The following is a 14,578-nucleotide window of genomic DNA, read 5'->3' as shown; positions in this document are numbered from 1 at the left end:
CAGTGCCACACTCAAACCCTGCCATCAGCTCTTACCAACTGAATTTGGGATGCATCTGACCATGTTATGGTTTCACAGTCATCTAGGATCCAACCAATATCATCATGGGCCCAAGAGAGACAATGCAGGTGACTTCATCTGTCAGCAAAGGCACTCGTGTCGGTCGTCTGTTGCCACAGCCCACTGACACCAAATTTCACCACAGTGTCCTAATGGATATGTTTGTCACACATCCCACACTGATTTCTGCGGTTATTTCATGCAATGCTGCTTGTCTATTGGCACTGACAACCCTACACAAATGCTGATGCTCTTGGTCATTAAGTCAAGGCCCTTGGCCACAGTGTTGTCTGTAGTTGAGAGGTAATGCTTGAAGTTGGTATTCTTGACACATTTTTGACACTATGAATCTTGGATTCTATAATAATGCATCTAATTGCAACTATCATTCCACATTAAAAGTTTAATTCCCGTCGTGTTGACATTATCACATCAGAAACCTTTCCACGTGAATCATTAAGTACACATGACAGATCTGGCAACGCACTGCTCTTTTATACCTTATGTATGCAATACTGGTACCATTTGTATATGTGTATATTGCTATATCCAATGACTTTTGTCATCTCAATGCACAGTGAAATGAATATTTGCTTTGCTTATGGCATGAGGTGTATTAGGAAGGGAAGAAAAACAGTCCAGTTATTCTATGCCAAGATGGATCTTCACCACCAACACCATCTGTCAAATTTGAGAGGTATTATAAACGTTTACATAAAGCCCTAACAGAAGTCAGTGAAGCATCTACGCAGAGTGCAGCAAAAGAACCTAGATATTTATCAGTCAACAGATATACTTGCTGTACTGGATGATTCCTGGCAGAAGAGAGGCCATACATCGCACAATGGATTGGTCACACTTACCTCTGTAGACACAGGCAAGGTGCTGGACTACGAATATCTGACAAAACACTCCCAAGGTTGTGCCAACAAGGAAAATGAAAATAAATGTGACAAATTTGATATTTCAGTGGTGGTATGGAATGCATGGAGGCAGTCTCTACTTTTTGTAGATCAATTGCTAGACACAGTGTGCGATTCAGTCACACACTGGTGATGGTGACTCAAGGTTTCAGTAGTGTTGTAGCTGCTAAACCATACGGTGAAACAGAAATTTAAAAAATGTAATGAAATGTATAAGGCATATGCAGAAGAGAATTCAGGTAACACAGGAAACTTTTACAACAATATGACAGGAAAGAATCTCTCTGATGGTAAAACAATTAGTGGACAAGGCACACTCACCAAACTAGAAATAGAAAACCTCACAGAATGTTGCAGCCTAGCCATCAGAAGAAACAGAAAAAATGTCAGTCTGATGAGAAAAGCAATTTAAGCAACTCTGTTTCACACACTAGCCACTGGTGACGATCCGCTGCACAGACTCTACCCAAAAGGAAACACTTCTTGCTGCAAGTATCATAGGTGTGAAGGAATGGACAAAAACACACACATGTACACTCCATACAAGAAAATGTTACAGTAAAACTAAAGACAGTCTACAGAGATCTTTCAGATTCTAAACTCCTGGAAAAATTTTGTACATGGCAAAATCCAAAATCTGAATGAATGTTTCAATAATTGGAATAGGGAATGCTTGTCAAAAACTCTTTTTGTTGGCATGTCAGCTTTTCATTTTGGTGTGATGGACACCATAATATGTTTTAGTGGTAGAGTAACAAGTAAATTAAAAACAATGGGCAGACTAGACATACAATTTGAGGACAACATGAAAAGTGGGCTACAACAAGTGGAAGCCGGAAAAGCTGCTGAGAGTATAACAAAGGAAGCCAGAATAACAAGGGAAAGAAAGAAAACTAGAAAAAGGATGATAAAGGTACTCAGTATCAACAAGATTATGTGCGGATGTGTGTGTGTGTGTGTGTGTGTGTGTGTATGTGTGTGTGTGTGTGGGAGGGGGGGGGGGCACAAGTGTATACCTGTCCTTTTTTCCCCCGAGGTAAGTCTTTACGCTCCCGGGATTGGAATGACTCCTTACCCTCTCCCTTAAAACCCACATCCTTTCGTCTTTCCCTATCTTTTCCTCTTTCGTGATGAAGCAACTGTTCGTTGCGAAAGCTTGAATTTTGAGTGTATGTTTCTGTTTGTTTGTGTGTCTATCGACCTGCCAGCGCTTTTGTTTGGTAAGTCTCAAAATCTTTGCTTTTAGATTATGGAGTTGGAATGTTTTGATATGTTATCACTGACAGGAAAATGACATGCAAATCTTCAGCTTCAGTTTCCCATAATCAATGTTTTTGCATACTTAGGTATCATTACGTCATCCAATACTAAAGCTACAAAAATAAAAACAATAAAAATGTAATGCTTGCCAACACAGTGATCTATATTAATCAACAATTTATTGAATATTTTAAACTGGAGCCTTTCATATGTCCTTAAACTATTAGGAGAAAAAGTGGACTTCTAAAAATCATTTTTTAAAAATAAACCGAGCGAGGTGGTGCGGTGATTAGCACACTGGATTCACATTTGGGAGGATGATGGTTCAAACTCTCTTCTGGTCATCCATGTTTAGATTTTCTATGATTTGCCTAAACAGTTCCAGGCAAATGACGGGATGGTACCTTTGAAAGGGCACAGCTGATTTCCTTCCCTATCCTTGACACAATCTGATCTCATGCTCCATCTCTAATGACCTCAATGTTGACAGGACATTAAACCCAATCTTCCTTCCTTCCTCCCTTTTTAAAGTACAGAAAACAACAAATTGCTAAATATCCTGGTTTACTGTTTCCACCTAGAATAAAAATTACAAGTAATTCAGTATATAAGATAAAAATCAAAATTCATTCCAATATGTATTCCAGTTTTTAAATTTTTTTCACACAGAGGTCACAACATACTATGTGGTTAAAGTTTCATTCCAGTATCTATTAAAGTTTTTGAGTTGCTAAATTTCAAAACACTAGTAAAGCTACAGGCCATGAGGTCCAAGTCCCCTTAAAATATTTTTCAGGGAGTCCTTTTCCACAGTTACACTTCAAGATTGGTGGCAATTGCGATCACTGGAATACTAACACTGTGATGGCATTCAATTTCTGTCCCCCAAGTAATGAGACATTTACAGTTTTCGCAAATAATTTCATATCTGCATTTTGTTGACAATCTTACACATTTTAAGTAAGAAAATATTGTTTCAAGCTCTAATGTGCAAGGAAACTACATGATTCTATGTAAGAACCACATTATACAAGGTGACACAGAATAACAAGAATGTGTGAAACAAGAGGTGGCAGCCATGGGCAGGAGGCAGCACTATGGGTTCTGACAGTTAGTTTCCGCCATTTCAGTAATCATGGATGAGTGGAATGGACAAGAGGATGCGTTAGCCATAAAAATATATTATAAAAAAATGATAGTTTGGCAGCAGCACAGAGGGAGTTTTGACGTTTTTATGATTTAGGGTGTCATGAAGCTGTTCCGTCAAAACATGTGATAATATTTTGGATTAATAACTTTGAAAAGATTGGCTCTGCCCTCAAAAAGAAACCAACAGGATGACCAAGAAGTGTGAATTCTCCAGCGAACATTGATGTTGTACGCAAGCCTGTCTTACGGAGCCCATGGCATTCAATTCATAAGCAAGTAGCAGTGGTTGGAATGTCACAGGAGAGTGTTCGCAGAATTCTTCATCTTAATTTAAAATTTCACCTGTAGAAACTATAGATGGTGCAACAATTTAAGGACAACAATTACTGGTTACGATTAGGATTCTGTTAACAAATGATAACAAAAATAAACATTGACCATGAATTTCTAAACAAATTGTGGATGTCAGATGAGGCACATTTTCACCTCACAGGTTATGTGAATAAACAGAACTACCGTAACTGGGCAAACAAATCCCAATGACGTTCATCAGTGCCCTTTACATGCTAGTAAAGTGACAGTATGGTGTGGTGTTTCATAACATGGGATTATCGGACTGCACTTTTTCGCAAATGAACTGGGAAACAAAATAACTGTCAATGTCGATCGTTACGTGGAGATGTTACGAACTTTCATTACACCTGCATTGAACAACTTTCGGAACATTCAAGAAGCCTGGTTTCAACGGGACAGAGCGACATCACACACTGCACAGCAATCAATGACATATGTGCGAGAATTGTTTGGCAATCGTGTGATCTCACGATTTGGTAACATTCCCTGGCCCCCTTGAGTGCAAGGTTTATCTGTTTGTGATTTTTTTTTTTTTTTGTGGGGCTACCTCAAGAGCAAAGTCTACACGACTCGACCAAGAACTCTGGACGAGTTAAAACTGAGAATCTGGCACGCAATTCACAGTTTCCAGCTGAGATGTTGCAGCCATAAATGAGGAATCTCACCAGCAGAGTTCACAAATGCATTCATACACGACACCATCTAAAGGACGTAATTTTTTTAAAAAATGATAAATGCCATCAATGTTTCATAAATGGCAAATTTGGAAGGTTTCAATTACTATCAATGCAATTACTTTCCTTCATCACTTCTAGTTTTATTGGATTGTGGAAATGTTCCTATTTTTCTGTGTCACCCTGTAGAAATATGATGAGGTGACAAAAGTCATGGAATACCTCCTAATACTGTGTCGGACCTCCTTTTGGCTGGTGTAGTGCAGCAACTCGATGTGACATGGAGTCATTAGAAGACCCATGCTGTCTTTATAGCCAACCATAATTGTGAAGTGTTGCTGGTGCAGGATTTTGTGCAAGAACTGACCTCACAGTTATGTCCCACAAATGTTTGATTAGTTGCCGAATCGTTTGCTTGAATTGTCCAGAATGTTCTTTAAACTAAATATGAACAAGTGTGGTCTGGTGACATGGTGCATTGTTATCCATAAAAATTCTATAGTTGTTTGGAAATTTGAAGTCCTGGAATGGCTGCAAATAGTTTGCAAGTAGGCAAACATAACTATTACCTGTCAATGATCAGTTCAGCTGGCGAAGGCCCATTCCATTCCATGTAAACACAACCCACACCAGTAGGCAGCCAACGCCAGCTTCCACAGTGCCTTGGTGCTACACTCGAAACCTACCATCAGCTCTTACCAACTCAAATTGGGACTCATCCGACCAAGACATGGTTTTCCTGTCATCTAGGGTACAACTGACACGGTCACGAGCCCAGGAGAGACACTGCAGGCAACGTCATGCTGTTAGCAAAGGCATTCAAGTTGTTCACCTGTTGCCATATCCCATTAATGCCGAATTGCAGTACACTGTCCAAACGGATACATTCATCATATACCCCACACTGATTTCTGTGGTTGTTCAATACAGTTTTGCTTGTCTGTTAGCACTGAAACTTGATGCGAACACCACTGCTCTCGGTCATTAAGGCAAGGCTGTTGGCCACTGCATCTCCTGTGGTGAGAGGTAATGCTTGACATTTGATATTCTTGGCATACTCATGACACTGTGGATTTGGAATATTGAATTCCCTAACAATTTCTGAAATGGAATGTCCCGTGCATCTAGCTCCAAGTATCACTGCACATCAAAAGCATGCTAATTCCTGTTGTGTGGCCATAATCATGTCAGAAACCTTTTCACATGAATCACCTGGGTACAAATGATAGCCCCGCCAATGCACTGCTCTTTCGTATCTTGTGTATGCAATACTACCATTATCTATCTGCCTATCACTATCCCATGACTTTTGTCACTTCAGTGTATGCCAATATTTTCAAGGAAATTTTTAGTAAATTCATATAAAATATGACTCTCTCAAAAATAGTAATATGCACAAAATAGTGATGTGGGTTACATGGTTACTCTCTAATACTGTTTATGAAACATAATGATTTTAACAGAGGCCAGTAGTTGAAGAAAGCAAAGTAAAAATGTTAGATAATTCATAAAACACTTTTAAGAAATGAAACTATACCACTTATCTGAATATCACTAACTCTGCCCAGGACTGAGAGTGCAAAATGTCGAATCAGGGGTGGGGGGGGGGGCAGGCTGGGAGGGGGGGAGAAAGAACCTCTGTGTTGGAGAATGACCCTACAGAAATGCTGTTGCATGTTCTACCCCATGTTCAGGGGCCATACAGCTTCTTTAGGCCCAAGGCTCTCAACAGCTTCAGCTGTTGAGTACATGGTGGCAAAGTCGTCTAGCATATTAAATGCATTGAAGTTCCCACAAAGAAGGAATGAGTATCTGTGCAATAAGTTTAGAAAGAGCCATTTCATTTACTGTGTCGTTCATTCAGGGACATGTACCAGAACATACAATATACTATATGGCACTTACACTATTACAACAACTACTTTTATGTGTGTATCAGTAGTACTACAATTTTGCCTCCTGAAGGGGTAACAAGCTCTGCTTCCATGTAGGCCTACTGTAATTACTGAGTGCAGGTAATATAAACCTGTGTTTTGAGCTTCCACATGCTCCTGATAACCATCTTCCTTTTCTGAACTGGAGTAGAATGTAATGGGATAGCATCTGCATCACCACTCTTTTAGGGGAAAAACACACACACACACACACACACACACACACACACACACACACACACACACACATAGACAGACAGCGACAGTACAGCTCACCAATCAAGTAGACAACAATGCATTCAACAATGGCTAATAGTATGCTGCACAACTGGCAACATACATCTGCAAATCACTACAGCATGAAGTCTGCTGATTACTAGAAATCAGATCTGGGGAGTCCACAAGCCAAGTTATAGTTCCCACATAGTAGTTTTCAATACCAACTCCTCCACTCTGTTAAACGTCATCTGCATCTGGTGTACATTTTCTGTAGTAGCATCACACTTTGAAAGAAACACTGTGGGGTACCTGATCAATGTAATCACAAAGGACATGGCCAATGTCTTATCTAAAGTAGGGAGAAAGTAAGGACTTTGGATAATATCTGTGGAATATCATTTGTAAAACAGTCTAGAGATTTCTCCAGATAAAAGAAAATGCCTGTTAGATACTTCCCACACCAAAGAGTCCACATTATAATTACCTCAAATAGGCCCACATTGTCAATAGTGGAATGATGTCTCCAGAATTCACACACTGACAACAATTAATATGTAAGGCTGAGGCTGACAATGTCTTCAACAGTTTTCCCATGCGTTGGAAACTTCACAATGGCTATTTCCAATTTACTGTCTTTTTTATAGACAGATAGGTGGATTAAAATAGCTTCCATTTGCAATTTGGGGCAGAGTCCTGTTAGCCCATTTTAAGCTAAGCAGGTTGTAGGTTGTGTTCCAAAAACGAACAGCATAGACACAGAAGTGATGACACTTTCTGCAGGACCTGACCATCATTTTGCAGGACAATGCTCAAGCATGTACAGTGCAAGCTGTTACTGATTTGTTTGACTGATGGGGCTGCTAAAGTGCTATACCCCCTAGTGCACTCCCCTGACTTAAACCCTTGTAAGTTCAACTCGATTTCTAAACTGAAGGAAACACTTCACGGCATCGAGCAATAGACTGCGCCGCTCGAACTGTCAACACAACTGGAACTGCTAAGAGTATCCTGCGACTTCCACATCACTGGCAATGGATTATGCACAATACTGGTGACTACTTTGAAACATGTATCTATTTTGTACGAACTGTAAATAAATAGTTGCCTTTATTAAAGTTCCAACCCTCGTAAAAAGCAGTCGGGAGCAGTCTCAGCAGTCACAGTCACTACACCGGGAAGTAGCCGAGTCATTAGGAGCCATCACTACAAAGTGGCAATTCGATGATCCTGCAGTGAACTATGTGAAGACTGTACGCATTCGAGCGAGGCAACTGATTTTCCACTAAGCATCCAGTAAAAGTGATTACCTTGAGTTTTCTGCCTATTAGTAAAGAACAAGTTCTATAGCTGTCTCTACAAGTAGTCAACAAGTAATAGTAGAATACACAGAGGAACAAGTGTCATCTCCTAATGTCAACGTGGGATCTAGATGCGTGAGTCACAACGAAGGACAATTGGTATTTTTCTGTGCCAGAATATAAGAGGAAATGAGCACTGTCTCACACTTTTCTCTTGACTCTAGTATTTGACTGTGCATCATCGAAATGAGTTGCAAGCAGAGCTCTCATCTCTGACGATGAATGATAGCACTTGGGAATAGGAGTTGCGAGGAAGGACAGAGTGGTAGTGTATCAAACATATGTTTGGGGTATATTCTTACCCCTGGGATTGGAAACAGTCCTAAAAATGGAAGAATTAACAATAGTCAATGGCACGAGGGTGAAGGAAGCAATGGAAACCACTGCATTAAAGACACACAATGTATATCAACACGACATGTGGCTTGAAACTTGAAGAGTATCATGATGATCCCCCTACTAGCGAATGATTCCAGATTAGTCCTCCATTCAGATCTCCAGGAGGGGATGGCAAGGGGGAGGTAATCATGACAAAAAGATTAAATGACCAACACAAGAGTCACACTGTACAAGTTGGAGCACGAAAATTCAGAAATCAAAGTGGTACAGAAGCTAGAAAATCTGGAAATGGAAATGCATAAGCTCAATCTAAATGTAGTGGCAGTCAGTTAAGTTTTAGGATTTCTGATCAGACGAATATAGGATAATATCAAAAGCAGCAGAAAATAATAGAATAGGTGTACGACTCATCATGAATAGGAAAGTAGTGCATACCAGTTCCAACACGAATACTTCAGATATATAAGCCTGTGTCACATGCAGAAAACGAAGAGAGAGAAAAAGTATTTGAGGATATTGAACGTATAATTTGGTATTTTAAGGCAGATGAAAATTTAATATAATCATGGGTGGCTGGAACACAGTTGTTGCAGAAAGAACAGAAGCCAGGGTTACAAGAGAAAATGTGATAGGTGGTAGGAATCAATGAGGAGAAAGACTAATTGAGTTCTGTAATAAATTTCACCTACTAATAGCTAAAACACTGTTCTAAAATCACAAAAGAATGACGTACACTAGGAAAAGACCAGGAGATACAGGAAGATTCCAGTTGAATTACATCAAGGTCAGGCACAGATTTCGAAATCGAGTATCGATGCAGACAGAAGTGAGGAACAATGAGGTGTGTGCGACATTCTCTACAGGTGTAGTTAGTGCGATCATGAGTATCACAATAGACATTTCAGTTAAACATGAATGGACACCTTTAATCAGGACAATCAATAAAGTTAGACAAACATAGATGCGAGGTAGGTCACAGCTAAAGTCTAGATCAGAGCCAGCAGCAGTCACGTCGGTGCTTATCTACTGCTCATATGTTGTCAGTTCTTGTAATGCAGTTGGATGATTCATTGACAGAAATAATGACAGGTGAGAAGACAGGCAATGTATTTTTAGTGCTGTAATTGACACCTTTGTCTTGTTTGCTGTTTTTCAGTGTATGAGCGAGTTTTACGAGAAATATTTTGTGATCATGGCAGTGAGTTCTATAAAGTGGACTGATTTAAGTGATTTAGTTCTGCATAGTGATGTTGCCCATTGGCACATGTCTCATGAATTAATTATAGATATATGAAAATGTATCAAATGTGGTGGTGAAATGACTATGCAGCACACTGAGCAAGTAGATCAATGTTTTTTAACTGAACCACGGGAGAAGGTAAATGGTTCAATGTTATTTAATAATAGAGTCACATGTTCAATATATTAATAAACATTGATCCATCTACCTTCTCCCATGATTTAACTAAAAATACAGTGATCCACCTACCTTCTTCCATGATTTAATTAAAAACATTGACCCAATTACTCAGTGTCTCTGCACAGATTGACTGCGTAGCAATACAGAAGAGAGAAATATTTCCCTGCTTTTTCGAATATATTATGAGTTGTGATTCAGTTCTTGGTTTGCAGATACCAGTACAGTTTGAGCAGCTACGACTTTAACAAGGAGCAGCTAAATTTATAACCTTCATTTACAGCAATGTTTCACCCATTCTTCCGAATGTATTACTTTGAAACATGTCATCTGCCTGTTCCTCTTTCATTGGCAGGTAACAGAAACAGCTGATACACATTATTTTGTTTCCATCATACCTCCAGCAAGCACTGACGACATTCCTAGATGAAACACAAAAGTATGTCACTGGCCCTATTCCAGACTTTTACCGCAAGTCACATCAAAGAAACCACATACAGCAGAAGAACAATTAAAGAAAGAAGAATGTTCAGTAAAATAAGACAATACAGCAAGGTACGTGAATTAGGAATATTAAAGTCAGAGTTTAACAGAGCTTTGGAAGACTTGCAATCAAATAAGGCAAAAGTCATACACAAAATCCTTCAAAATTTTAAAAATCATTGCGGAAAATGCCACACAAACAAGTATTTAAGAGTCTATAAGTCTGAAAACATACCACATGACTTTTAGAAAAATATTGTCCACACCATTCTGAAAGCGGTAAAGGCAAATAGGTGTGAGAACTATCAAACACTGAGCTTAACGGCTCATGCCTACAGCATGCCAACAAGAATAACGTATACAAAAAGGGAAAAGAAGACTGAGGATATGCTTGATGGCTATTGCTTTGGCTTTAGAAGAGGCATTTATGATGTCCAGCTTGATAATGGATACAAGACCTATGAAAAATTATTTGTTCATATGATCTGTTACCCAGGAAAAAGTGGTCGACAATGCATGATGATGCAAGACATTAAAAATTCTCAGAAACTATAGGGAAAATGATATACAGCATGTGTAAGAACCAAGAATGAATAGTAAGAATGGAAAAACAAGAATGAAGTGCTTGCAGTAAAAAGGTGTGATAAGACAGAGATGCAGTCTTCCAGCACTACTGTTCAATCTCTACATCTAAGTCAAAATGACAGATATAAAAGAATTTCAGAAATGGGAATAACATTCAGGGTGGAGGGATACAAATGATAAGATTTACTGATAACATTGCTATTCTCAATGAAAGTGAAAAAGAATTACAGGGCGTACTGAGTGGAACAAGTAGTCTGCACAGTATGGATTGAGGGTAAATTGAAAAAAAGATGAAAACAACAAGAAGAAGCAAAAATGAGATTAGCAATAAACTTAACACAAAAATTGAGGACCACAAAGTAGAAGAATTTAAGGAATTTTGCTACATTAGAAGCAAAATAATACGACAGGTAAGCAAGAGCATAAAAAGCAGTTAAGCACAGGCAAAGACGGCATTTCTGAATACAAGAAGCCTGCTAGTGTCTGAAATTGGCCTCAATTTGAGGAAGGAATTTCTGAGAATTTTAATAATATAAAATATAAGTTTAAGCGTTTGTCTGGAGTGTAGCCATGTACAGAAGTGAAACATGGATGATGAAAGTTTAGACAAGAAGAGAACATAAGATTTTTTAATTGTGGTGCTACAGAAGAACGCTGAAGATTAGATGGGTAGATTGCGTAACCATTGATGAGGCACTGAACAGAACTGGGGAGACAAGAAAATTGAGGCACAAATTGAGTAAAAGAAGGGATTGGTTCATAGGACACATTATGAGACCTCAAGGGATCATCAGTTTATTACTGGGGGGGGGGGGGGAAGTATGACGTGTAAAAACCATAGAGTGAGCCCAAGAGATGAAAACAGTACGCAGATCACCACCACAATGACGACAACAACAAACATTATTTCTGTTTTGTGTACACAAGCAGTGTACAATTTTTAGTGTGTTGCTTTATTATTATTTATTATTATTATAAGGGACTTAATCTAATATTTATCTCTGCACTTATTACACATCTGTGCTTTAGAGATCTATGATGGAAACAAGTATCTAATGCTTATTTGTTCCATATATTAACAAAATTATGCTTTTTCATTCTCAATGTACCACTGGAAGCCTCTACAGATTTCTACACTTGGACTTTCCCATGTACTACTGTGTCCGTGAATTTTTCGCAAAAGTTAAATACAAAATAAAGTATCATCATCCCTTCAGTATTGCAACAGACCCCTGCACAAACACTGCTGGAGATACAAATGCTGAAGTGTTACAGAAAATGGCATTGGGGCACAATGGGTTCATATTCCAAACAATAGTGTACATCAAGAAAAATATAGAAAATTATAGCACAAATAGCAGTTTTCATAACTATAGTATAAGAACAAGTCACTGCCTTCACCTAGACAGGAAGAATAAACATAAGACTCAAATTAGCCTCTTGTATGAAGGGGTAAAACTGTATAACAAACTGCTGCAGAAAATAAAAGCAGATAACATGTACCGCTTTAGGAAAAAATCTTAAATTGTTTTTGCAGGAACATTGCTTTTACACTATAAGTGAATTCCTTAGTACAAAATGATTGTAAATAGCTTTCGTTTCACAATATTTTGAAAAGGAGCAAAAATGATTGTAAATAACTTATATGTCACAATGTTTAACTACATGTAACAACAAACTGTATAAATATATGAATGTACGCAACTGACAACATCCGTACATTTTGAAATGCCCACAGATGGCTAAATGAATAAATAAATAAATAAATGTACAGCAATATAATAACTATGGACAATGTTATTTTAACAGCAAGTGCGAAAAATAAATTTTTAAAAACAAAACACCACAAACAAATGTGGACATAACAGTTCCAATTTAATTCAAGAACTGAGTACTCTCAATATTTACAAATATGACAAATATTATGTTGTCAGCAATAGCCATTCTCCCTATCTCTCTCCAAGTTTATTTCTTCTAAACAAAGTATTGTTTAGTTTTCAAAGATTTATTATTATGTTTGTATGTTCCTGTCATTGAATGGGCCGTCACATTGACTGAACAAATATATTGCATTCCAAAATGTAACTCACCGAAATCGGCACTGTTCAGTGTTATAATCTGGGGGTCGTCGTCATATATGCCAAAATTATCCCGGTAATAACTCCAGGAATGATATGTTTGCTGTCCGGTTGTTTTTACACCATCTTCTCCAAATAGATCATATTTCTTTCGGGACTCCTGGTCTTTCAGAACTTCATATGCTTTTGTGAGCTTCACAAAATTCGCATGAGCATCTGGATCGCCCTAACAGATAAAGAAAGTTTAAAGTCACCAACAACTAATCATATTGGTATATATTTTAATGACAGTCGCTTATCCTCACCTTGTTTTTATCGGGGTGCATTTTTACGGCTAGTTTTTTAAAGGCTTTTCTTATTTCTTTGTCATTAGCGCTTTTTGTTACACCTAGAAGTTCGTAATAATCTTGTGCCAAACTACTAACCACTAATATTAAAATCAAAAACTTTGATAGTCCCAGCGTAACCCTGAAACAAATGATTGAAGTTTATTGTCACGGTACACATCACGTTAATATGTGCGAAATTAGACCTACTATGTACTTACATCGTTCAAAGAGTGAGTATTCTTGATATAAATGTGCAGTATATGTTGCTGTGCTCACGCATCCGCTTCTGTCAAAGTGTGGGCGGTCCACATCATCCAAGTCGTCTACCTGCTGTTAGGATCAGATTTTCATATGACAACAAAAACAGGAAACAATAATGTACGCCTCGTAAACTATGTTCGAAATCTGTGCTGCGTACAGACACCGGTCTTTCCAAAACAAGCTTCCTATTCATACAATTTCTGCGCTTATGGTTAAATACTCTGGTTGACAGTCGGCTGCGACATTTCGCAGAGATGTTCTGTTGCTACTGTTCTCCAAATCTCAGCTTCAGTGCGTCGAATGATTTTTTCTTATTATGTACATGTATTTTTGACTATCTGGTTTGAGTCACTGGTGAAATAAAGCATTACAGATACAAAGAGTCTCATTTTATAATGTTCTGTGAAGAAACTTTTAATTCACAGTGTTTCTCACTTACTTTGGAATTGCATTGTTACATTTACTCCAATCACGTTGAGAAATGAAATTTTACAGATCATTGGAGTCATTACTCAAGACAATAAAAAGAAATGAATACTCAACTTTTACTTGTCACAGAATTCAATACGTCTGAAATCATAATGCTGTCAAACTTTTGTGCAAGTTGATACTCATTATCATACACCTTATAATCGGTTTCACTATGACCATTATGTGCTTATGAGTCTCCAATCAAACATTACATTACACAATAATAGCTCAGGTTTTTAAATTTCTGTCCATTGTACGTGACGATCGAGAATGTAGCGCTATCTTTATCATTCTTTATTTGACATCTTTCATAAGTAAAGAAAATCATCAGCTATTCAATTTTCTGGGAAAGTAGAAAAACTTTACCAGCACGCATATTAGAACAAAGTATTATGCGTTCCCTATATATGACAGGCAAACTATCATTTATCTTCTATCATGTCTACACAAATATTCGAAACTAGCTTATTACACAAAAAAAATTTCTGTATTCTCATCAACGTTCGTATTTTTTACATCAAAACTTGTTTACATACTGCCTAGCTGCACTTAATCAAATAAAAGATACAGGAGCTGATTGTGATACCTATAAATTACTTATTTATTCTTTAATTTCTGCGGTCACAATAAATTTTTTTTAAACCAAACTATTTCAGTTTGCTTTTACGTTACATTATATTTTTT

The 14,578-nt window shown here is 37.9% G+C and overlaps 1 protein-coding gene across 1 annotated transcript in view; it reads right to left on the bottom strand.

Moving 5' to 3' along the window:
* LOC126100312 (dnaJ homolog subfamily C member 10-like) overlaps positions 1-13,642 on the bottom strand; it is a 140,793-nt gene extending 127,151 nt beyond the window's left edge. The window contains exons 1-3 of the mRNA XM_049910923.1: positions 13,381-13,642; positions 13,139-13,301; positions 12,846-13,059 (exon numbers count right to left, since the gene is read on the bottom strand). Coding sequence (XP_049766880.1) covers positions 12,846-13,059; positions 13,139-13,301; positions 13,381-13,382 — 379 coding nt within the window. The 5' untranslated portion in view covers positions 13,383-13,642. The remainder of the gene's footprint in view (positions 1-12,845; positions 13,060-13,138; positions 13,302-13,380) is intronic.
* Between the last annotated feature and the right edge of the window lie 936 nt (positions 13,643-14,578).

Source organism: Schistocerca cancellata, chromosome 9 (genome assembly GCF_023864275.1).
Source record: "Schistocerca cancellata isolate TAMUIC-IGC-003103 chromosome 9, iqSchCanc2.1, whole genome shotgun sequence".
In the NCBI taxonomy this organism is placed as follows: domain Eukaryota; kingdom Metazoa; phylum Arthropoda; class Insecta; order Orthoptera; family Acrididae; genus Schistocerca; species Schistocerca cancellata.
This window is presented reverse-complemented; position numbering and strand designations above follow the sequence as displayed.